The 27579-nt window shown below is 40.9% G+C and overlaps 1 protein-coding gene across 2 annotated transcripts; it reads right to left on the bottom strand.

Moving 5' to 3' along the window:
• Nucleotides 1-368: 368 nt before the first annotated feature.
• Nucleotides 369-27579, bottom strand: rom1b (retinal outer segment membrane protein 1b). 2 transcript variants are annotated; one of them, XR_009825835.1, is made up of 6 exons: nt 27391-27579; nt 18694-18936; nt 11763-11950; nt 11427-11673; nt 5587-5890; nt 369-606 (listed from the first exon to the last, which is right to left on the bottom strand). XR_009825835.1 is itself a non-coding variant. In XM_062044212.1 (6 exons), exons 1-5 carry the CDS (start codon nt 27538-27540, stop codon nt 5654-5656), a joined length of 1065 nt encoding a protein of 354 aa, XP_061900196.1. In that variant the 5' UTR covers nt 27541-27579; the 3' UTR covers nt 372-606. The 2 variants fall into 2 exon arrangements, 1 of the variants encoding a protein (XP_061900196.1); XM_062044212.1 differs by having other exon boundaries at nt 372-606; nt 5654-5890.

Raw genomic sequence — 27579 nt, 5'->3', positions numbered from 1 at the left:
TATGGAACATCTTGTCAGGTGGTGGACTGGTCTATGGAACATCTTGTCAGGTGGTGGAGTGGTCTATGGAACATCTTGTCAGGTGGTGGAGTGGTCTATGGAACATATTGTCAGGTGGTGGACTAGTCTATTGAACATCTTGTCAGGTGGTGGACTGGTCTATGGAACATCTTTTCAGGTGGTAGACTGGTCTATGGAACATCTTGTCAGGTGGTAGACTGGTCTATGGAACATCTTGTCAGGTGGTGGAGTGGTCTATGGAACATCTTGTCAGCTGGTAGACTGGTCTATGGAACATCTTGTCAGGTGGTAGACTGGTCTATGGAACATCTTGTCAAGTGGTAGAGTGGTCTATGGAACATCTTGTCAGGTGGTAGACTGGTCTATGGAACATCTTGTCAGGTGGTAGACTGGTCTATGGAACATCTTGTCAGGTGGTAGAGTGGTCTATGGAACATCTTGTCAGGTGGTAGACTGGTCTATGGAACATCTTGTCAGGTGGTAGACTGGTCTATGGAACATCTTGACAGGTGGTAGACTGGTCTATGGAACATCTTGTCAGGTGGTAGACTGGTCTATGGAACATCTTGTCAGAAGACCTAAGGGCTGTGGAGAATGTTCATATTTTTTAAGATCCACCTTTTTGATTTGGCTTTTACTTAATATTAATTGTTTTATTGAAGTCATTCACTTTTTATCTTATTAGTTATGCAAGATTGTATTTAGTTCTATTTATTTGTTATATATGTACTGTATAATCATGGTCCCAATAACATTGCATCTAATAGAGAATGTCTCATTTGCACCCCTGCTGGTGACATATATCAAAATGAGGGTGGTCCCAAAAAGGAGGGATTTTTCAAATTGACTCTGTGTCGCTTTTAAAAGTGCTCCCCCTCTGGTCAAAAATATGGTGCTTATATTTGATCATTTGAGATGGGGACCCCCTTAATAACGAGCTTAGCAGTGAACACTACTATCTTTGAGGCCACGCGTCGCAGGCCCCCGTTGGTGGTGTCTCATGTTTGTGTGGAGGGTTTCCCCAACGTTTGGCGCTTGCCTCAGATATTCCTGGGCAATCCTGCCATGGAAACACCCGAACGCCAGCACGCCCGCATCCCCCCCCCCCCCCCCCCACTTTGCGTTGCGTTTATTTTATGTATGAAAAGCACTTTATAAATAGTGTTGGATTGAGTGTCTCGACTAGGATGGCAGACGCGGGAATCAAACCTGGAAACCTTCAAGTTGCTGGCACGTCCGCCCTAACAACCGAACCACGGCGACCCAAAATAAATCTTTCGCTCATATTGTTACTAAGTTTTGAGCATCTAGATGATGTGTGTTCAAGTAAAACATTTAAAAAATGTTCCTTCATGACATTTGTGTCCAAATGTTTGGGTCTTTTTTTTAAAAGTTAATTTCAATTCTGCAAGCTCGTAACAACCTGTGATTAATCATGATTAATCTGATTCAAAGAGTGAATCATATGACAGCACTCAAAATACTAAAAAGGTAAAGCAAATATTCTTTGATCTGCTGAAAATCAATGTGTTGGAGAACCCTGCTATACGCAGGGTGGTTCAAAAAGAATACGCCAAAATGATCACTGGATATTTAAAAAATGAAAAACAATAGAAAAATCTAGCTTGAACATGTGTTGCACGTAACTTGGAGTGTTTATTTCATGCTTTACAAGTGATCAATATGGCCACACCCAAGTGGTGTGTTGTCAGGACCAGCAAGGTTTAACATAACCAGAAGTCATCATCATAATTAAAGATAAAATTATTGACTTTCCCTGAATATGTAAAAGTATTCATATTGTCTTCATGTCATATTATGCTCCTTACAGTTTGTATCCAATCAGAATTCAGCTAGCTTATGTTGCCATGCTGTACCAAATCTGCCTTCAGAATCAACAATGTGTGTGCACTGTAAGTGAACGGCCACATACAGTTGATAGATAATTGCCATAGCCAATCAGATCACGAGTTGTTGTCAGTAAGACCTTCTAGCTGGCCTCACCTTGAACGTGACATTTACGCGTCCTGTGATTGGATACTCACTGGGACCGTTAGCGGACGACAGTTGCGATAGCCACTCAGATCACAAGTTGTTGACAGTAGCCTATCTAGGTAGCCTGCTTTTAACAAGACTGTGATTGGATACTCACTGGGACCGTTAGTGGATGACAGTTGCGATAGCCACTCAGATCACAAGTTGTTGACAGTAGCCTATCTAGGTAGCCTGCTTTTAACAAGACTGTGATTGGATACTCACTGGGACCGTTAGCGGATGACAGTTGCGATAGCCACTCAGATCACAAGTTGTTGACAGTAGCCTATCTAGGTAGCCTGCTTTTAACAAGACTGTGATTGGATACTCACTGGGACCGTTAGTGGATGACAGTTGCGATAGCCACTCAGATCACAAGTTGTTGACAGTAGCCTATCTAGGTAGCCTGATTTTAACAAGACTGTGATTGGATACTCACTGGGACTGTTAGCGGATGACAGTTGCGATAGCCACTGAGATCACAAGTTGTTGACAGTAGCCTATCTAGGTAGCCTGATTTTAACAAGACTGTGATTGGATACTCACTGGGACCGTTAGCGGATGACAGTTGCGATAGCCACTCAGATCACAAGTTGTTGACAGTAGCCTATCTAGGTAGCCTGATTTTAACAAGACTGTGATTGGATACTCACTGGGACCGTTAGCAGATGACAGTTGCGATAGCCACTCAGATCACAAGTTGTTGACAGTAGCCTATCTAGGTAGCCTGATTTTAACAAGATTGTGATTGGATACTCACTGGGACCGTTAGCGGACGACAGTTGCGATAGCCATTCAGATCACAAGTTGTTGACAGTAGCCTATCTAGGTAGCCTGATTTTAACAAGACTGTGATTGGATACTCACTGGGACCGTTAGCGGACGACAGTTGCGATAGCCACTCAGATCACAAGTTGTTGACAGTAGCCTATCTAGGTAGCCTGATTTTAACAAGACTGTGATTGGATACTCACTGGGACCGTTAGCGGACGACAGTTGCGATAGCCAATCAGATCACAAGTTGTTGACAGTAGCCTATCTAGGTAGCCTGATTTTAACAAGACTGTGATTGGATACTCACTGGGACCGTTAGCGGACGACAGTTGCGATAGCCAATCAGATCACAAGTTGTTGACAGTAGCCTATCTAGGTAGCCTGATTTTAACAAGACTGTGATTGGATACTCACTGGGACCATTAGGGGACGACAGTTGCGATAGCCAATCAGATCACAAGTTGTTGACAGTAGCCTATCTAGGTAGTCTGATTTTAACAAGACTGTGATTGGATACTCACTGGGACCGTTAGCGGATGACAGTTGCGATAGCCAATCAGAGCACAAGTTGTTGACAGTAGCCTATCTAGGTAGCCTGATTTTAACAAGACTGTGATTGGATACTCACTGGGACCGTTAGCGGACGACAGTTGCGATAGCCATTCAGATCACAAGTTGTTGACAGTAGCCTATCTAGGTAGCCTGAATTTAACAAGACTGTGATTGGATACTCACTGGGACCGTTAGCGGACGACAGTTGCGATAGCCACTCAGATCACAAGTTGTTGACAGTAGCCTATCTAGGTAGCCTGATTTTAACAAGACTGTGATTGGATACTCACTGGGACCGTTAGCGGACGACAGTTGCGATAGCCAATCAGATCACAAGTTGTTGACAGTAGCCTGTCTAGGTAGCCTGATTTTAACAAGACTGTGATTGGATACTCACTGGGACCATTACGACAGTTGCGATAGCCAATCAGATCACAAGTTGTTGACAGTAGCCTATCTAGGTAGTCTGATTTTAACAAGACTGTGATTGGATACTCACTGGGACCGTTAGCGGATGACAGTTGCGATAGCCAATCAGATCACAAGTTGTTGACAGTAGCCTATCTAGGTAGCCTGATTTTAACAAGACTGTGATTGGATACTCACTGGGACCGTTAGCGGATGACAGTTGCAATAGCCACTCAGATCACAAGTTGTTGACAGTAGCCTATCTAGGTAGCCTGATTTTACCAAGAATGTGATTGGATACTCACTGGGACCGTTATCGGATGACAGTTGCGATAGCATATCAGATCACAAGTTGTTGACAGTAGCCTATCTAGGTAGCCTGATTTTAACAAGACTGTGATTGGATACTCACTGGGACCGTTAGCGGATGACAGTTGCAATAGCCAATCAGATCACAAGTTGTTGACAGTAGCCTATCTAGGTAGCCTGATTTTAACAAGACTGTGATTGAATACTCACTTGGACCGTTAGTGGATGACAGTTGCGATAGCCACTCAGATCACAAGTTGTTGACAGTAGCCTATCTAGGTAGCCTGATTTTAACAAGACTGTGATAGGATACTCACTGGGACCGTTAGCGGATGACAGTTGCGACAGCCACTCAGATCACAAATTGTTGACAGTAGCCTATCTAGGTAGCCCGATGTTAACCAGACTGTGATTGGATACTCACTGGGACCGTTAGCGGACGATAGTTGCGATAGCCAATCAGATCACAAGTTGTTGACAGTAGCCTATCTAGGTAGCCCGATGTTAACCAGACTGTGATTGGATACTCAATTGTCACTCCAAAGTGAGTACAGTCGAACCTCGGATTCAGGAGGAACAGTGTGGTTTACTCACTTGTCACTCCAAAGTGAGTATCCAATCACAAGTTGCAACTTAGCAGGAAGCAGGAAGTGTTGCGCCGTAGCCATACCGGGCTAGCAGAGAAGGAGAACCAAACGTTGATGAGGTGGCAGATATATATTTGCAAGGCCATTTTCAAGAAGGATATTTAAAGAGAAACTAGATCTGTGTTGGCCCTGCGATGAGGTGGCGACTTGTCCAGGGTGTACCCCGCCTTCCGCCTGAAGCAGCTGAGATTGGCACCCCCCGCGACCCCGAACGGGACAAGCGGTAGAAAATGGATGGATGGATAGATCTTGTGAGACCATGTCAGCCAACCCCGGAAGCTATCACAGCTGTTCTGGCGATGAAATGGGGAAACTCTCGCCATTTCCACTCGAATAAGCCGACAGCGAGCGGTACCACTGGCTTATACGGCGTCGAATGGGTCCTATATGGAAATATGTTTTAATTGCTGATATGGTTGAATTGAATTTTAAATGCGCCAGAAAATAACCCGTTTTGTACACTGTTGTAGTGCGTAAATGTGTTCCTGTTTAGTATTTCTCCAGCAACGGTCATGTGGTGACATCAATGATGCCATTTTGAGAGGTCATCATTGAAGTCACCACTGAAGGCCTAGGTGGGAAACGCTCGGGCCGCCACTGCCGCCACCAAATTCTGTTCTAAAAGCACGCTGCACCGTGACAACGGCATTTGTGTTCGCACACTTAAGCACGCAAAAGAGCTTCATGTGGTCTTCCTACAACTGAACGCCGCCGGAAGGATGACATGACCGCAACTGTGAAATTGTACCACAATGAAAGTTGGATAACTCCTGTATCTAAAGGCCATTGATTCTGTTACAATGCTTTAAAAATGAATAAGTGTCTGAGGATTTTGGCTTACTCTTTTTGAATCACCCTGTGTGGTGTCAAAACCAACTTTCAGCATCCTTCTCACATTCCACAGTCACCTAGCTGGAAGAAGGCGGGGCGGCGTCCTTGTCTGCGGTGTCAGCGGAACCCTCGGCTGCACCGGGGTCCACCTGCCCAAACTTCATCAAGAGCAGGAGTTTGACTTGGGCCTCCTCCAAGGTCTCCTTCACTCCCTTCTCCAGAAGGAAACCCTGGCTGTCACCCTCCGGATCGTCCTGAGCCATGGCGCCTTCCACCGAGGTCTGCAGGTAGCGCAGGCTGAACAGGATGGACAGCTGCCAAAAATGAGGACAATCAGTCAGCATGGAGTCCAACATGGAGGCACCATACCAGGGCTCTTCAACTGGGGCCAAATCATGACACTATACCGGCCCCCGGGTTCAGTTCAAAACTAGAGAGTTAACTTGGACAAACTGTAAACAGATCCTTGCATTGACATTTTAGCACATTCAAGGCACCCCATTGAGTCCTCTCCTTTTTTGGAAGTCAAAATGTTTTTTTTTTAGTAATGTGATTTATTTAAGTAAATTGTTGCTGTGGTTTGTTGACTTCAGATAATGATGACCTTCAGTCCTGGTCCAAAGTGTACGTACACTTGTAAAGAACATCATGTCATGGCTGTCTTGAGTTTCCAATCATTTCTACAACTCTTATTTTTTTGTGATAGAGTGATTGGAGCACATACTTGTTGGTCACAAACAACATTCATTTTTGTTTCATCTGACATCACATGGACAAAGATAAGACCTTCTGGAGGAAAGTTCTGTGGTCAGAAGAAACAACAATGGAGCTGTTTGGCCACAATACCCAGCAATATGTTTGGAGGAGAAAAGGTGTGTCATGAGGGCAGTTCTCCTGCTTTTTTTCCTCTTGTTTTCCTACTCCCCTCCCCTCTTGGGTCTGTAAGTCTCCTACCCTGTCATTAGTTCCAGGTGTGCTGCCAGTCGTCCGAGCCCACCTGTTGCGAATCAACCACCAGACTTAAACCCTGGATCTCCACTCAGCCGGTGCCAGTTCGTCCGTTGCCAGCAGTAGAATCTAGTCTGAGCTCACTTACTCTGTCTTTTGCCCTGAACCTTTTGTAATCCTGTTTTTTGTAATTCCCCAGGTGGAGGACAGACTTTTGACCCGGTTTTCCTGGAGCTGATCTTTTGTTACTATTGACTTATTTTCTCCAGTAATTTTTTTGTTATTAAATAGAACAAGGTGAGGCCTTTAATCCCAGGAACACCAGCCTACCGTCAAGCATGGTGGTGGTAGTATTATGCTCTGGGCCTGTTTTGCTGCCAATGGAACTGCTGCTTTAAATGGGACAATGAAAAAGGAGGATTAGCTCCAAATTCTTCAGGACAAGCTAAAATCATCAGCCCGGAGGTTGGGTCTTGGACGCAGTTGGGTGTTCCAACAGGACAATGACCCCAAACACACCTCAAAAGTGGTAAAGGAATGGCTAAATCAGGCTAGAACGAAGGTTTTAGAATGGCCTTCCCAAAGTCCTGACTTAAAGGTGTGGATTAAAGGTGTGGACAATGCTGGGTATTGTGGCCAAACAGATCCATTTTTGTTTCATCTGACCACAGAACTTTCCTCCGGAAGGTCTTCTCTTTGTCCATGGGATTATGTGTAATTGGTGCTTTACAGAGAGTAAATGGGACAATGAAAAAGGAGGATTAGCTCCAAAGCTAAAATCATCGGCCCGGAGGTTGGGTCTTGGGCACAGTTGGGGGTTCCAACAGGACAATGACCCCAAACACACCTCCAAAGTGGTAAAGGAATGGCTAAATCAGGCTAGAATGAAAGTTTTGGAATGGCCTTCCCAAAGTCCTGACTTAAAGGTGTGGACAATGCTGGGCATTGTGGCCAAACAGCTCCATTTTTGTTTCATCTGACCACAGAACTTTCCTCCGGAAGGTCTTATCTTTGTCCATGGGATTATGTGTAATTGGTGCTTTACAGAGAGTAAATGGGACAATTAAGAAGGAAAATTACCTCCAAATTCTTCAGGACAAGCTAAAATCATCAGCCCGTAGGTTGGGTCTTGGGCACAGTTGGGTGTTCCAACAGGACAATGACCCCAAACACACCTCAAACGTGGTAAAGGAATGGCTAAATCAGGCTAGAATGAAGGTTTTAGAACAGTGGTTCTTAACCTTGTTGGAGGTACTGAACCCCGCCAGTTTCATATGCGCATTCACCGAACCCTTCTTTAGTGAAAAATAAGAATTAAAAAAATCTTAATTTATGAATATTAATCATGAAATTATGTTATTATATTAAAGAAATACTAATAAATATATGTTACAAACAGAACGTTACAGGAATGTACACATGATCCCATGTTTACATCTCATTGTGCAACATGTGAATGTTTTAGTGGGAACTAAATGCGATATCGGAAAGGGGTACAAATTACTTCCAAAATAGGACCCCCCACCCAGACATACAATACTAGTACCCAGCTCATGAAAAACTATATGTTTTGTTATTGTCATTGTAAGTGGGCCAAAACACTTATTTTTGGGGTCAAAAATAAGTGTTTTTTGGGGGTCATTAACTTGGTATTTAGTCAGGTTTGGAACAGGTGTGCTGCTGGTGTGGCCACAATGTGCACATCTAAGTTAAAGTACCAATGAGTGTCACACACCAGGTGTGGTGAAATTTGTCCTCTGCATTTGACCCATCCCCTTGTTCACCCCCTGGGAAATGAGGGGAGCAGTAGGCAGCAGCGGTGCCGCGCCCGGGAATAATTTTTGGTGATTTAACCCCCAATTCGAACCCTTGATGCTGAGTGCCAAGCAGGGAGGTAATGGGTCCCATTTTTATAGTCTTTGGTATGACTCGGCCGGGGTTTGAACTCACAACCTACCCATCTCAAGGCGGACACTCTAACCACTAGGCCACTGAGTAGGTCCTTGCATATGGAAAATGAGAAGGAACATTGTTTGGGGGTATCCATAATTAGGGTTGGGTATCGAGTATCGATTGGAACCGGGACTAACTTTCCGATTCTCCCGGAATCGTTCAAAAGTTTAAATTTCAATTCCTAGTTTCGATACCCAGTCCGCCGACCGGAAAAAAAGAATAAGTCCGCCGACCGGAAGAAGAAGCCTCTAAACACCAACGAAGAAGCGCCCACCGCCGGAAGTGTTAGCATAGCCGAGCATATGTAGCCGAGCGAGTCAGTCAAGCATGGATAGCGGGCGTCGGCGGTCGAAGTGTGGCTTTATTTTACTAAAAAAAAATGAAATATCGGCGAAATGTAACACGTGCGACAGGACTGTTTCGTGCTTAGGAGGGTGCACGTCGAACATGATGAAGCACCTCAGAGTACAAATAAATGTGTGTCCCGTCTTCGACGCGCTGCGCCGACCGTCCTCCTGTGCCTCTTCCTCTGGCTTCGACGCCCAGCCTGGCACCTCGGTGACTGCATTGCAGTCCGAATCCGGTAAGTAAAACAATATATATGCAATAAATAATGTGTTTTGCGCCAACGTCGAGGCAGCTAACAAATTAGCACGCGTATTTTTTCATAGACAATTTACAACCTGCTAGCCAGGCTCCGCGATGTGCTCAGCGTACTCCGTTCACCGTAGCGGCAATGGGGAAGATGTCGGTGCCGCAGACGGAAGAGTGCCACAGAAAGGTCACTGCACACATAGTCAAAAGACTGCATCCCTTTTCAGAGGTGGAATCTCCAACATTTAGGTTAGTTAAGCAATAACGTTAGAGCTAAGCTAATTGATACTGGGCTAAACAGTAACAGCAACATTACATGTTTGTTTATGTTTGCAGGGATATGGTGAAAACTCTCAACCCAAAATACATACCACCTTCCAGGGACTACCTGTCAAACACATTGATCCCGGCATGGTACAAGAAGAATCGGAATCGAGAATTGTCAGGAATCGGAATCGAAACAAAGAATCGGAATCGGAATTGGAATCGGAATCGTTCGAATTCAAACGATACCCAACCCTATCCATAATACTCCGATAGGGAGAAGTTTTTATTTACAAAATGAGTCGGGTGTGTCCTGACCTCCGCCGAACCCCAGAGGCTGACTCACCGAACCCCTAGGGTTCGATCGAACCCAGGTTAAGAACCACTGTTTTAGAGTGTCCTTCCCAAAGTCCTGACTTAAACGTGTGGACAATGCTGAAGAAACAAGTCCATGTCAGAAAAGCAACAAATTTAGCTGAACTGCACCAATTTTGTCAAGAGGAGTGGTCAAAAATTCAAGCAGAAGCTTGTGGATGGCTACCAAAAGCGCCTTATTGCTGTAAACTTGCCAAGTAACCAAATATTAAAGGCCTACTGAAAGCCACTACTAGCGACCACGCAGTCTGATAGTTTATATATCAATGATGAAATCTTAACATTGCAACACATGCCAATACGGCAATTTTAAATTTCCCGCTAAACTTCCGGTTCAAAACGCCTTTGGAGGATGACGTATGCGCGTGACGTCGCGAGGTCCACGGAAGTGTTTGGACCCTTTTGGACACAATACACAGAGCTCTGTTTTCTTCAACAAAATTCCACAGTATTCTGGACATCTGTGTTGGTGAATCTTTTGCAATTTGTTTAATGAACAATGGAGGCTGCAAAGAAGAACGTTGTAGGTGGGATCGGTGTATTAGTGGCTGGCTGCAGCAACACAACAAGGAGGACTTTGTTGGATAGCAGACGCGCTAGCGGCGAACTCACCTTGACTTCCTACGTCTCCGGGCCGCCGAACGCATCGTCGATCGCTGGAACGCAGGTGAGCACGGGTGTTGATGAGCAGAGGAGGGCTGGCTGGCGTAGGTGGAGCGCTAATGTTTTTATCATAGCTCTGACGAGGTCCCGTTGTTAAGTTAGCGTTGTTAGCAACAGCATTGGTAGGCTTCGACAGGCGTCGAATACACATTAACCGTGTATTTACATGTCCAGTGTTTGGTTCGGTGTCTCCTGATAGTAGTATTGTTGATCTTCTGTCTATCCTTCCAGTCAGGGATTTATTTATTTTGTTTCTATCTGCATTTGAGACAGATGCTATCACGTTAGCTCATGCTAAAGAGCTTCGTCGATGTATTGTCGTGGAGATAAAAGTCACAGTGAATGTCCATTTCGCCTTCTCGACTCTCATTTTCAAGAGGATATAGTATCCGAGGTGGTTTAAAATACAAATCCATGATCCACAATAGAAAAAGGAGAGAGTGTGGAATCCAATGAGCCAGCTTGTACCTAAGTTACGGTCAGAGCGAAAAAAGATATCTCTTGAACTGCATTCTAGTCTGTCACTCTAACGTCCCTCATCCACAAATCTTTCATCCTCGCTCAAATTAATGGGGTAATCGTCACTTTCTCGCTCCTAATATCTCTCGCTCCATTGTAAACAACGGGGAATTGTGAGCAGCACTACCGCTTGTGACGTCACGCTACTTCCGGTAGGGGTAAGGTTTTTTTTTTATCAGCGAGCAAAAGTTGCGAACTTTATCGTCGATTTTCTCTACTAAATCCTTTCAGCAAAAATATGGCAATATCGCGAAATGATCAAGTATGACACATAGAATGGATCTGCTATTCCCGTTTAAATAAAAAAAATAATTTCAGTAGGCCTTTAACATTGCTGTATGTATACTTTTGACCCCGGAGATTTGCTCACTTTTTCAGTAGACCCATAATAAATTCATAAAAGAAGCAAACTTCATGAATGTTTTTTAGTAGAAATGATTGTAAAGTCAAGACAGCCATGACATGATGTTATTTACAAGTGTATGTACACTTTTGACCAGGGGTGGTAGTGGGTGTGGCAGGTGTGTGATCCACCTGTATCAAGATGACAGACAGCACCCCGGGGCCAGTGGAGTTCATCAGCTCCATGTAGTAGTTGATCAGGGCCTCCCTGCAGCCGCGGGCGTAAAGGTTGAGCTCCTCGCTCTGGAAGTCGTAGTTGTAGTGGGCGGCGTTGTCGGTCAGCTGGGACTGCAGGCAGGGCCGAGGGGACACCGGGTTGCAGCAGCTGAAGGGCACGCCATCCAGCAGGAAGCGGCCGTCTATGTTGCTGCGGATGCGACTGGGGAAGCAGCGGTTGTTTCATCACTCAATATTTGGCATTGGAATGGAGAGACTTTGACTAAGTTCAGGTCAGACGGAGCCACTCACTCCTTGATATCCTTGGAGGTGTAGTCCAGGTATCTGTTGCTGACCCACTGCACCTCGAACCAATCCCTGAAGTTGGTGTTTCCGCAGCAGCGGAACTCCATCTGCAGACGATCGATGGTCTCCTTCTGGAAGCAGCGCCCTGGAACGTCGGTGTCCTTGTAGAAGCGGATGCCGTTCCTCAAGCCGACCTGACACCGGGGAAGCAAAGGTGAGCGTTTTAATTTCCATGTTTTTGATGCTATCTAAGGCAGGGGTCACCAACGTGGTGCCCGCGGGCACCAGGTAGCCCGTAAGGACCAGATGAGTAGCCCGCTGGCCTGTTCTAAAAATAGCTCAAATAGCAGCACTTACCAGTGAGCTGCCTCTATTTTTTAAATTGTATTTATTTACTAGCAAGCTGGTCTCGCTTTGCCCGACATTTTAATTCTTAGAGAGACAAAACTCAAATAGAATTTGGAAATCCAAGAAAATATTTTAAAAACTTGGTCTTCACTTGTTTAAATAATTTCATTAATTTTTTTACTTTGCTTCTTATAACTTTCAGAAAGACAATTTTAGAAAAAAAATACAACCTTAAAAATGATTAGGATTTTTAAACACATATACCTTTTTACCTTTTAAATTCCTTCCTCTTCTTTCCTGACAATTTAAATCAATGTTCAAGTAAATGTATTTTTTTTATTGTAAAGAATAATAAATACATTTTAATTTAATTCTTCATTTTAGCTTCTGTTTTTTCGACGAAGAATATTTGTGAAATATTTCTTCAAACTTATTATGATTAAAATTCAAAAAAATTATTCTGGCAAATCTAGAAAATCTGTAGAATCAAATTTAAATCTTATTTCAAAGTCTTTTGAATTTCTTTTAAAATTTTTGTTCTGGAAAATCTAGAAAAAATAATGATTTGTCTTTGTTAGAAATATAGCTTGGTCCAATTTGTTATATATTCTAACAAAGTGCAGATTGGATTTTAACCTATTTAAAACATGTCATCAAAATTCTAAAATTAATCTTAATCAGGAAAAATTACTAATGATGTTCCATAAATTTAATTTTTTCAAAAAAATTTGAATTAGCTAGTTTTTCTCTTCTTTTTTTCGGTTGAATTTTGAATTTGAAAGAGTTGAAATTGAAGATAAACTATGTTTCAAAATTTAATTGTCATTTTTTTCGTGTTTTCTCCTCTTTTAAACCGTTCAATTAAGTGTAAATATCATTAATTATTAATAATAACATAGAGTTAAAGGTAAATTGAGCAAATTGGCTATTTCTGGCAATTTATTTAAGTGTGTATCAAACTGGTAGCCCTTCGCATTAATCAGTACCCAAGAAGTAGCTCTTGGTTCAAAAAGGTTGGTGACCCCTGATCTAAGGTTTCCTATGTCATACCTGCTGGTAGTCATGAATGTGACTCCTCATGCACTATATTGCCAAAAGTATTTGGCCAGCCATCCAAATGATGAGAACCAGGTGTCCTAATCACAGGTGTATCAAATCAAGCACTTAGGCATGGAGACTGATTCTACAAACATCTGTGAAAGAATGGGCCGCTCTCCGTAACTGTCATAGGATGCCACCTGTGCAACAAATCCAGTCCTGAAATTTTCCTCGCTCCTAAATATTCCAAAGTCAACTTTATTCTAAGAAAAGTGAAGAGTTTGGGAACAACAGCAACTCAGCCACCAAGTGGTAGGCCACGTAAACTGACAGAGAGGTCAGCATAGTGCAGGGGTCGGCAACCCAAAATGTTGAAAGAGCCATATGGGTGAGGGCGGACCTACGTCACTTCCGCCTACCAATCCCCTAGCAACCGGGAATTCGTTGAAAACAAACCAGCTCACAGCGAACACAGCATTGACAGGAAAAGCATTTAACGAGCGTTGTGGCTTGGAAGTCGGCGTTAAATCCTTCATTTACGCATTTTTACTTATTCGCGTATCGTGTGAAAAAACGAAAATGTATTATTTGCGTCAGACTCGTCTCAGTGAACTTTAATGCTTCTCAGGCTTAGCTTAGCTTGCTAGTTAGCTTAGCCTGCGCGCTACTAAGAAAGAGACGCGGAAGTTATCAACAACAAGATCAAGTGTTAGTGTATAAAATATTGAGAAATTTGAGGGCTACATGTATTGAATGGCAACATGAAAATTATAGGGTTTATTGGTTTTTAAAAACCCAACTGTTAAGTGCAAATTTAAACGAAACCGGTTTTCGAAAATAGCTAGCTAGGCTATAGACTATATAGTATATTACTTACTTAACTTAATCCTCTTCTTCCCGGATGGGAAATAAGGCTTCGACGACTCGACGCCATTCATCTCGCTGCTGTGCTAGTCTCTGTGCCTCGCCCCATGTACGCTTCATCTCTTTCAGCTCCCCTTCAACTGTTCTTCGCCAGGTGTTCTTTGGCCGCCCTGGCTTACGTTTTCCCGGTGGTGTCCATCTTAACGCTGCCTTTGGTATCCTCTCGTTGTCCGCTTTTCGAAAATAGCTAGCTAGGCTATAGACTATATAGTATATACCGCATGTTATTTTTGTACAACAACAACTTCAGCTGTCAAACGTTATAAGGTACAAATTCAACAAGTACAACATTAGCACGGACGTATAGCCAAGTTGTGGTTAAGAAGGTGGATTTTTGTTCCTTATATTTACCAGAAACGAAGTGATCCGAACACACGACCCGGGACTTTGGGGGACTCCAGTGAGAACCGTCCTCGTTTTCCCGGTGTAAAGCTGCGAGCCATTTGTCTCGTCTCTGTGGGCTTTTATCACGCTTTGGCAGAACAAAATACAACCTTTGTTTTCCCTGTTTCCTGTTGTGGTTAGCACAACCAAAAACACCACAGTTTTTCGGCATTTTGGAGACAGAATGACGGGTTTAACCAGCGTAGGTCGACAGGTTAAAGAGTAATGGCAACGGTTTGTTTTCAACGCCAGTCTGGTTGCTATGGCTCGAAGAACCCGTATGTAGCTCAGTTGCCCGGATGTCGGCCCTCAACCATAGGACCAAAAATACAAAAACAAATCTGTCTGGAGCCGCAAAAAATTAAAAGCCATATTACATGTGTCATGAGATGTACATTTAATTAAGAGGACTTAAAGGAACCTAAATGACCTCAAATATAGCTACAAATGAGGCATAATGATGCAATATGTACATATCGCTAGCCTAAATAGCATGTTAGCATCGATTAGCTTGCAGTCATGCAGTGACCAAATATGTCTGATTAGCACTCCACACAAGTCAATAACATCAACAAAACTCACCTTTGTGCACTCATGCACAACGTTAAAAGTGTGGTGGACAAAATGAGACAGAAAAAGAAGTGGCATAAAACACGTCCTAGAAAGTCGGAGAAAGTTATACATGCAAACAAACTATACGGTGAGTTCAAGGACCGCCAAAATTAGTAGGACCAAACGGCGCTCGCCAAATACTCGAATCAGTGAAGCATGTTTAATATAAACAGTGTGATTTATAACAGTTAGGGAGGTTTGTGTCATGTTTGTCCTCCTACAGAAACCATACTAAAACAAAAAAATAGATTTTTTTCCCCTCATCTTTTTCCATTCTTCATACATTTTTGAAAAATCTCCAGAGAGCCACTAGGGCGGCACTAAAGAGGTTGCCGACCCCCGGCATAGTGCAAAGACTTTCTGCACAGTCAGTTGCTACAGAGCTCCAAACTTCATGTGACCCTTCCAATTAGCCCACGTACAGTACGCAGAGAGCTTCATGGAATGGCTTTCCATGGCCGAGCAGCTGCATCTAAGCCATACATCACCAAGTCCAATGCAAAGGGTGGGATGCAGTGGTGTAAAGGACATCACCACTGGACTCTAGAGCAGTGGAGACGCCTTCTCTGGACTGACGAATCACGCTTTTCCATCTGGCAACCTGATGGACCAGTCTGGGTTTGGAGGTTGCCAGGAGAACGCTACATTTCGGACTGCTGTGTGACGAGTGTGAAATTTGGTGGAGGAATAATTATGGTGTGGGGTTGTTTTTCAGGAGTTAGTTCCAGTGAAAGGAAGTTTGAATGCTCCAGGATACCAAAACATTTTGGACAATTCCATGCTTCCCAACCTTGTGGGAACAGTTTGGAGCGGGCCCCTTCCTCTTCCAACATGACTGTGCACCCGTGGACAAAGCAAGGTCCATAAAGACATGGATGACAGAGTCGGGTGTGGATGAACTTGACTGGCCTGCGCAGAGTCCTGACCTGAACCCGATAGAACACCTTTGGGATGAATTAGAACGGAGACTGAGAGCCAGGCCTTCTCGTGGTGTGACCTCACCCAATGCACTTTTGAAAGAATGGTGGAATATTCCTATAAACACACCCCGCAACCTTGTGGACAGCCTTCCCAGAAGAGTTGAAGCTGTAATAGCTGCAAACGGTCATATTGAACCCTATGGGTTAGGAATGGAATGGCACTTCAAGTTCATATGTGAGTACTTTTGGCAATATAGTGTACCAAGGTAGGGTAAATGTGAAACCCACCGTCTTGCCTATATCGTTCTGTTATGAAAGACATGACAACGGACAGATTATTTTTTTTAATGCATTCTAACTCCTAAATAAACGTAAATAAAAGTGTGCTTACAGCAGAGCCAAAAGGAGGTCCTCTATTTCTCCCATAAAATCCAATAAATCAACATTCAAAAAGCACCAACAATACTCTGGTGACTTGAATATTAACAAGTATTAGAGATATTGTTATTATAAATATTAACAAGTATTAGAGATATTGTTATTATAAGTGCTAACGCAGACAAACTATTTATAGCGGCGCCGTGATCACTAGCCCGTGTACATTTTCGACAAGATCGACTGGCGAGGTGTTTCCTTGCTTCCTTGCTCCCTAGAAGTTTATTATCTAAATCACGTCTCTCACCTGGACAGAAGAAGTCTGAGTAGGTATTCTGACAAGTTGGCACACTTTGACAGCCATTCAGGACCCGGACATGGCGAGAACGACACGAAAAGACGCTTGGTTCCACCCCTCGCTTCTTTGCGAGGATTATGAGACATTCTTCATCTAAATGGGAATATGTGGACATTTTAGCAGTCTGCATCCTAATGACAGCAGACATTGTACAGTAAGTGATGTTTATGATGGGTGTTGGCTCTCATGAAGTCTGCAGTGAGTAATACTCAGTGATGAAGAAAAAAAAAAAAACCTTGTGATGCATATTTGAAATTATACGTAAATATTAAATGTTATTATGAATGTTACTACATGACATATATACTTACATCATGTATATATTACATGTTATTATGAATGTTACTACATGACATATATACTTACATCATGTATATATTACATGTTATTATGAATGTTACTACATCACATATATACTTACATCATGTATATATTACATGTTATTATGAATGTTACTACATCACATATATACTTACATCATGTATATATTACATATTATAAATGTTACTACATGACATATATACTCACATCATGTATATATTACATGTTATTATGAATGTTACTACATGACATATATACTTACATCATGTATATATTACATGTTATTATAAATGTTACTACATGACATATATACTTACATCATGTATATATTACATGTTATTATGAATGTTACTACATGACATATATACTTACATCATGTATATATTACATGTTATTATGAATGTTACTACATGACATATATACCTACATCATGTATATATTACATGTTATTATGAATGTTACTACATGACATATATACTTACATCATGTATATATTACATGTTATTATGAATGTTACTACATGACATATATACCTACATCATGTATATATTACATGTTATTATGAATGTTACTACATGACATATATACTTACATCATGTATATATTACATGTTATTATGAATGTTACTACATGACATATATACTTACATCATGTATGGTATTATGAATGTTACTACATGACATATATACTTACATCATGTACAGTATATATTACATGTTATTATAAATGTTACTACATTATGTAATTACTTACATCATGTTTATAAAACCTCAATGGAGATGTTTTTATAAGCACTTTATATAGCGACTCCGATAGGCTCCATTGTAAGCGAACTTTTGATCGCATTTATTTAATATTTAGAATGCAACAAAAAAAACATCCTTTGTCATGTCACTCATAATGATTGTGAACTACAGGCAAAATTCTAAAAAAAAACGTACCGTTCTCCTTGAACCATTTTTTCCATTATTTTAATAAAAAATCCTATTATAATCATACTTATTTTATAATATTTGTATATATATATATATTTAAAAAAAATGTATTGACATTTTTTAACATAAATGTATTTTTTAATGTATTTTTATATTATTATTATTACAATTACTAGTGTGCAATATGTCATTATTTATGATCCAATAGTTTGAATGCACTTTTTCATCCAATAGTATGTGTCTGCTACTGTATATGTCGTTACATTTCATGCCACATACAGTCGTCCCTCGCCACAGCGCGCTTCAAATATTGCGGCTTCACCACACCGTGGATTTTTTGGAGACTTTTTCCAGCACCATTTTTGGGCCCTGAACGAAGCTTTTACAAGCCTACAAACGTCTAAGTAGACTAGAAACATCAACGGTAGTGTTATTGGCTAGGTGAGACCACACCAATGAGAGCCACTGATTGGCTCAGCTTCAGGCAGAAAAATCATATTGGATGAAGAGTGTAAAAGTGTTATTTTAATGTCTAAAGAGCTCTCATTATGTTGCAAAATGTATTTAGAAGGTTGTGAACTTTTTTGATGCTCTCGCTATAAAAACGTTTGATTTATAACTCAGAAATGCCCTCGTCCGTAACCAATTAGCAACAAGGGATGACTGTCCTGTTGGATGAATTGACATCACACTTTATTGTGTAAAAGCAGATTTTGCGTCACCTTGAGGGAGTCCTCCAGGCGGCCCTGCAGGGCGTAGCTGAGGACCACCACGGCCAGCAGCAGACAGCAGAGGAGGGCGGCCGCAGCATACCAGCCCAGCAGGACCACCTTCCAGCGGGGGAAGCGACCCGGGTCCAAGGAGTCCTGGCACACTCGGCCCGCCACCCAGTTGGTGCCGATGGCGGCCAGACCCACCAGCAGGAGCATGTTGGGCACCACGTGGATCTCGGTGTTGTCCATCACCTTGGCAAGGAAGGAGAGCGTGAAAGGTGACAGGAAATGAACATTTGTTTACTTGGAGGTTTTATGAAGATGTCTGCTAAGACATCATTCTGAAAATATCATGTCCATTCTGCTCACTTTTCTCCCATGTTTACTAGGGTTGTACAGTATACCGGTACTAGTAGAGTACCGCGACACTAATGTATCATATTCGGTACTATGCTGTCTCTAAAAAGTACCGGTCCCCCACCCGTCGTGTCATGCGGAATGCCCCAACACTGTCATAAACATGTGCCATATAGTGAGACCACACTAAACACCACTATCATAAACGTGTGCCGTATAGTGAAACAAGAATAAACAACACTGTCGTAAACATGTGCCATATAGTGAAACCACACTAAACAACACTGTCATAAACATGTGCCATATAGTGAAACCACACTAAACAACACTGTCATAAACGTGTGCCATATAGTGAAACCAGAATAAACAACACTGTCATAAACATGTGCCGTATAGTGAAACCACACTAAACAACACTGTCATAAACGTGTGCCATATAGTGAAACCACACTAAACAACACTGTCATAAACATGTGCCATACAGTCAACCCAGACTAAACAACACTGTCATAAATATGTGCCATATAGTGAAACCAGAATAAACAACACTGTCATGAATATGTGCCATATAGTGAAACCACACTAAACAACACTGTCATAAATATGTGCCATATAGTGAGACCACACTGAACAACACTGCCATAAATATGTGCCATATAGTGAAACCACACTAAACAACACTGTCATAAACATGTGCCGTATAGTGAAACCACACTAAACAACACTGTCATAAACATGGGCCGTATAGTGAAACCACACTGAACAACACTGTCATAAATATGTGCTATATAGTGAAACCACACTAAACAACACTGTCATAAACATGTGCCATATAGTGAAACCGCACTAAACAACACTGTCATAAAGGTGTGCCATATAGTGAAACCAGAATAAACAACACTGTCATAAACATGTGCCGTATAGTGAAACCACACTAAACCACACTGTCATAAACGTGTGCCATAAAGTGAAACCACACTAAACAACACTGTCATAAACATGTGCTATATAGTGAAACCACACTGAACAACACTGTCATAAACATGTGCCATACAGTCAAACCAGACTAAACAACACTGTCATAAATATGTGCCATATAGTGAAACCAGAATAAACAACACTGTCATGAATATGTGCCATATAGTGAAACCACACTAAACAACACTGTCGTAAATATGTGCCATATAGTGAAACCACACTAAACAACACTGTCGTAAATATGTGTCATATAGTGAGACCACACTGAACAACACTGCCATAAATATGTGCCGTATAGTGAAACCACACTAAACAACACTGTCATAAATATGTGTCATATAGTGAAACCACACTGAACAACACTGTCATAAACATGTGCCATATAGTGAAACCACACTAAGCAACACTGTCATAAACGTGTGCCATATAGTGAAACCAGAATAAACAACACTGTCATAAACATGTGCCGTATAGTGAAACCACACTAAACAACACTGTCATAAACGTGTGCCATATAGTGAAACCACACTAAACAACACTGTCATAAACGTGTGCCATATAGTGAAACCACACTAAACAACACTGTCATAAACGTGTGCCATACAGTCAAACCAGACTAAACAACACTGTCATAAATATGTGCCATATAGTGAAACCAGAATAAACAACACTGTCATGAAGATGTGCCATATAGTGAAACCACACTAAACAACACTGTCATAAATATGTGCCATATAGTGAGACCACACTGAACAACACTGCCATAAATATGTGCCATATAGTGAAACCACACTAAACAACACTGTCATAAACATGTGCCGTATAGTGAAACCACACTAAACAACACTGTCATAAACATGTGCCGTATAGTGAAACCACACTGAACAACACTGTCATAAATATGTGCTATATAGTGAAACCACACTAAACAACACTGTCATAAACATGTGCCATATAGTGAAACCGCACTAAACAACACTGTCATAAAGGTGTGCCATATAGTGAAACCAGAATAAACAACACTGTCATAAACATGTGCCGTATAGTGAAACCACACTAAACCACACTGTCATAAACGTGTGCCATATAGTGAAACCACACTAAACAACACTGTCATAAACATGTGCTATATAGTGAAACCACACTGAACAACACTGTCATAAACATGTGCCATACAGTCAAACCAGACTAAACAACACTGTCATAAATATGTGCCATATAGTGAAACCAGAATAAACAACACTGTCATGAATATGTGCCATATAGTGAAACCACACTAAACAACACTGTCATAAATATGTGCCATATAGTGAAACCACACTAAACAACACTGTCATAAATATGTGTCATATAGTGAGACCACACTGAACAACACTGTCATAAATATGTGCCATATAGTGTAACCACACTAAACAACACTGTCATAAAGGTGTGCCATATAGTGAAACCACACTAAACAGCACTGTCATAAATATGTGCCATATAGTGAAACCACACTGAACAACACTGTCATAAACATGTGCTATATAGTGAAACCACACTAAACAACACTGTCATAAACGTGTGCCATATAGTGAAACCACACTAAACAGCACTGTCATAAACGTGTGCCATATAGTGAAACCAGAATAAACAACACTGTCATAAACATGTGCCGTATAGTGAAACCACACTAAACAACACTGTCATAAACGTGTGCCATATAGTGAAACCACACTAAACAACACTGTCATAAACATGTGCCATATAGTGAAACCACAATAAACAACACTGTCATAAATATGTGACATATAGTGAAACCAGAATAAACAACACTGGCATAAATATGTGCCATATAGTGAAACCACACTAAACAACACTGTCATTAATATGTGCCATATAGTGAAACCACACTGAACAACACTGTCATAAACATGTGCTATATAGTGAAACCACACTAAACAACACTGTCATAAACGTGTGCCATATAGTGAAACCACACTAAACAGCACTGTCATAAACGTGTGCCATATAGTGAAACCAGAATAAACAACACTGTCATAAACATGTGCCGTATAGTGAAACCACACTAAACAACACTGTCATAAACGTGTGCCATATAGTGAAACCACACTAAACAACACTGTCATAAACATGTGCCATATAGTGAAACCACAATAAACAACACTGTCATAAATATGTGACATATAGTGAAACCAGAATAAACAACACTGGCATAAATATGTGCCATATAGTGAAACCACACTAAACAACACTGTCATTAATATGTGCCATATAGTGAAACCACACTAAACAGCACTGTCATAAATATGTGCCATATAGTGAAACCACACTGAACAACACTGTCATAAACATGTGCCATGTAGTGAAACCACACTAAGCAACACTGTCATAAACGTGTGCCATATAGTGAAACCAGAATAAACAACACTGTCATAAACATGTGCCGTATAGTGAAACCACACTAAACAACACTGTCATAAACGTGTGCCATATAGTGAAACCACACTAAACAACACTGTCATAAACATGTGCCATACAGTCAAACCAGACTAAACAACACTGTCATAAATATGTGCCATATAGTGAAACCAGAATAAACAACACTGTCATGAATATGTGCCATGTAGTGAAACCACACTAAACAACACTGTCATAAATATGTGCCATATAGTGAGACCACACTGAACAACACTGCCATAAATATGTGCCATATAGTGAAACCACACTAAACAACACTGTCATAAACATGTGCCGTATAGTGAGACCACACTGAACAACACTGTCATAAATATGTGCCGTATAGTGAAACCACACTAAACAACACTGTCATAAATATGTGCCATATAGTGAGACCACACTGAACAACACTGCCATAAATATGTGCCATATAGTGAAACCACACTAAACAACACTGTCATAAACATGTGCCATATAGTGAAACCGCACTAAACAACACTGTCATAAAGGTGTGCCATATAGTGAAACCAGAATAAACAACACTGTCATAAACATGTGCCGTATAGTGAAACCACACTAAACCACACTGTCATAAACGTGTGCCATATAGTGAAACCACACTAAACAACACTGTCATAAACATGTGCTATATAGTGAAACCACACTGAACAACACTGTCATAAACATGTGCCATACAGTCAAACCAGACTAAACAACACTGTCATAAATATGTGCCATATAGTGAAACCAGAATAAACAACACTGTCATGAATATGTGCCATATAGTGAAACCACACTAAACAACACTGTCATAAATATGTGCCATATAGTGAAACCACACTAAACAACACTGTCATAAATATGTGTCATATAGTGAGACCACACTGAACAACACTGTCACAAATATGTGCCATATAGTGTAACCACACTAAACAACACTGTCATAAAGGTGTGCCATATAGTGAAACCACACTAAACAGCACTGTCATAAATATGTGCCATATAGTGAAACCACACTGAACAACACTGTCATAAACATGTGCTATATAGTGAAACCACACTAAACAACACTGTCATAAACGTGTGCCATATAGTGAAACCACACTAAACAGCACTGTCATAAACGTGTGCCATATAGTGAAACCAGAATAAACAACACTGTCATAAACATGTGCCGTATAGTGAAACCACACTAAACAACACTGTCATAAACGTGTGCCATATAGTGAAACCACACTAAACAACACTGTCATAAACATGTGCCATATAGTGAAACCACAATAAACAACACTGTCATAAATATGTGACATATAGTGAAACCAGAATAAACAACACTGGCATAAATATGTGCCATATAGTGAAACCACACTAAACAACACTGTCATTAATATGTGTCATATAGTGAAACCACACTAAACAGCACTGTCATAAATATGTGCCATATAGTGAAACCACACTGAACAACACTGTCATAAACATGTGCCATGTAGTGAAACCACACTAAGCAACACTGTCATAAACGTGTGCCATATAGTGAAACCAGAATAAACAACACTGTCATAAACATGTGCCGTATAGTGAAACCACACTAAACAACACTGTCATAAACGTGTGCCATATAGTGAAACCACACTAAACAACACTGTCATAAACATGTGCCATACAGTCAAACCAGACTAAACAACACTGTCATAAATATGTGCCATATAGTGAAACCAGAATAAACAACACTGTCATGAATATGTGCCATGTAGTGAAACCACACTAAACAACACTGTCATAAATATGTGCCATATAGTGAGACCACACTGAACAACACTGCCATAAATATGTGCCATATAGTGAAACCACACTAAACAACACTGTCATAAACATGTGCCGTATAGTGAGACCACACTGAACAACACTGTCATAAATATGTGCCATATAGTGAAACCACACTAAACAACACTGTCATAAATATGTGCCATATAGTGAGACCACACTGAACAACACTGCCATAAATATGTGCCATATAGTGAAACCACACTAAACAACACTGTCATAAACATGTGCCGTATAGTGAAACCACACTAAACAACACTGTCATAAACATGTGCCGTATAGTGAAACCACACAAAACAACAACGACAAACGCATTTTGGGAGAATAACATTAAAACTACAGAACAATTTCCCGGAATTCCCTGCAGCACCAACTCTTCTGGGACGCTACCGTATAAACAAATGCCATTGGTTGATCTGCACCTAACATCCACTGTAATGATACCAAGTACAATAGCGTATCTAGTTGATACTACTATGATTACATCGATATTTTTTAGCATCCCAAAATCTTTCGTTTTTAAAACATTTATATTATGTTTATAAAGTCAGGAAATATGTCCCTGGACACATGAGGGCTTTGAATATGACCAATGTATGATCCTGTAACTACTTGGTATCGGATCGATACCTAAATGTGTGGTATCATCCAAAACTAATGTAAAGTATCAAAGAAAAGAAGAATAAGTGATTATTACATTTTACAGAAGTGTAGATAGAACATATTAAACAGAAAATAAGCAGTTATTAACAGTAAATGAACAAGTGGATTAATACTCCATTTTTACAGTTTGTCCCTCATAATGTAGACAAAATAATAGGTGTATAAATGACACAATATGTTACTGCATACGTCAGCAGACTAATTAGGAGTCTTTGTTTGTTTACTTACTACTAAAGGACAAGTTGTCTAGTATGTTCACTATTTTATTTAAGGACTAAACTACAATAATAAACATATGTTTCATGTACACTAAGATTTTTTGTTCAAATAAAGACAATACTTGTCAGAAACATTGTATGTAAATTATCAAACAACTTTCCGTTCTGAGTTCCCAATGAACAGACAAGAGGCTGTCTTTGTTTGCACCAAGCAAAGGCTTGGAAAATTCCATTGTGTACGATGGGAGGAGACGGGAGGGGGTTATCTAATGTCATCGAAGACCTGCTCAAGCCGAATCCGAAGCCAGAGGCATCCTCTTCTTTTGTGTTAATGTGCCCGACAACAATGACTGTTTACATACTCCCCATTCCTTTGGAAGCAGATGTGGTTATGGAAACAGGGGAAGTCCAAATAAAAAGAGGTGGCGTACAATCTTTCGCCAGAGCGTGGGTGACACACTGTAAGAGGTTACAGGTTGACACGTTTCTCCTCAATTGAGCAAAATTGAATTCTGCCTCTGTTTGATTCTTTGCTTCTTGTCTTGTTTAATAGATGTCATCAGTGTTTGAACCTGACAATACTGACATTTTTTAGAAAAGTACCGAAAAGTACCAAAATATTTTGGTACCGGTACCAAAATATTGGTATCGGGACAGCACTAATGTTTACCAAAGTAATGGTGTCATTCCCTTCCACTACAAAGAGAGCTTCTGAGCAGGATCTACAGAGGACCAGACCGCCAATCAGAAGCCAGCCTTCAGACTTGTTAGCATGCAGCCTTCGTTGTGCATCAGTCGATGCTGCAAATCAATAACACTTTGCTGCACAGCCATGCTGATCAATAACATGTCCTCTGCTGTAGCAGTCAATCACTTCGGAGAGGTGACAACCTTCACTTATCGTCTGTCATCACAATGTTCTCTTTCACCTCCCGACTGACTCATTACTGGGGAGCTTCTCATCCGTGATATCCATCACACGTATCCACTGTCATTATTCAAAGTGAGTGCCAATATCAACACAACAGTTCAACCAGTTTCTTATTCTCTTTTATTACATACACTTGTTTGAGCGAAACATAATTTTTCCGAGAGTTTGTACAAATGAACACAAACCACAAGGAAATAATTTAGAAAATCGACCTAATCCCTCAAGTATCGGTCATTTACTGATACTACGCTTGGTATCGACACCAACGATTTCTCCTGGCTTGTGTAACATGTTTAGCCTTGTCCTCCAGTGATAATACTACTTAGAATACTAGGAAATGCGGTTTATTTGCCATCATGGAGGTAGTAATATTAACTTAGGGAGCGGCTCCACACTGTGTATGGAGACACATAATTAGTTTCTAGCTGCTTGTCAGCTTGGGGACTAAAAATAAATAGATTGGGGGTTGGTGTTTGTGGTTAAAGGTATTGATCGGCAATGGCGATCATGTACTTATTTGACCCAATACTCGACCGGCCAATCTGCACGTTCCTACTATTAACTCATCAAATCAGATTGTAACAACTTGTAACAATTTCCATACTAAGTTTATTCACACAAGTTTTAACATTTAAAAAACAGGCATCCTTTTTGAGTTGTCTGAGCACTGCTGCCACCTAGCTGCAGGTTTGTGTGCTGTTCAAGCATTAATAAAAACGCAAAAAAATAGATGTGTTTATCTATTTTTGCTATTGAAGAAATACAATTAAATGAATAATATACATCTATGGAATAACACAAATAATACGAAATAAATCAAACGGATTTTTAAAAATTCAATAAAGATAAAAAATGTATTTAAAAAAAAATAAAACCCTGATACTGAAAGCTCACCATTATTGGCGACAAAGCAAATTAGCGTAGTCCGCAGATTTACCACACTTTTAAATTCGGATTAATCACGATTAATCACAAATATTAATGGCTTGCATAATTTCCACCACCTTAAAAGGAGACCCCAATATTTGGACAAAAATGCTATTTTATTATTAGATTGTCATTTTGTCAACTGAGTGACAGTTTTATCTAAAGCCCAGTTGGGGTGTATTCTCAAGCTACATTTACATGAATAATGCCATATTTTACTTAACTAACAATATAGAAAACCGGTAATTACTTATTTTTACAATTTTCCGCGGCCCAATAAAAACGAGCTGCTGGCGGAAGACGGCCCTGGTGCCAGACTTTGGACCCCCTGCACTAGTCAATGCATACCTCGGCCCTACGTAGCAGCTCTATCTTCAGGTAGACCCCCAGAGAGAAGATGAAGGAGCCACTCAGCACGGCCATCCAGGACAAGAGCCACAAGCCCTGGGCCAGACGCACCCTCCTCTGCTGGGTGAACTTCATCTTCAGCAGGACCATGGCTCCTGGGCTCCTTGGCTCCTTGGCTCCTGGGTTCCT

The sequence above is a fragment of the Entelurus aequoreus genome, linkage group LG04, assembly GCF_033978785.1.
Source record: "Entelurus aequoreus isolate RoL-2023_Sb linkage group LG04, RoL_Eaeq_v1.1, whole genome shotgun sequence".
NCBI lineage: Eukaryota > Metazoa > Chordata > Actinopteri > Syngnathiformes > Syngnathidae > Entelurus > Entelurus aequoreus.
Note: the sequence above shows the minus strand (reverse complement) of the source record. Positions and strands in the feature narration are given on the sequence as shown.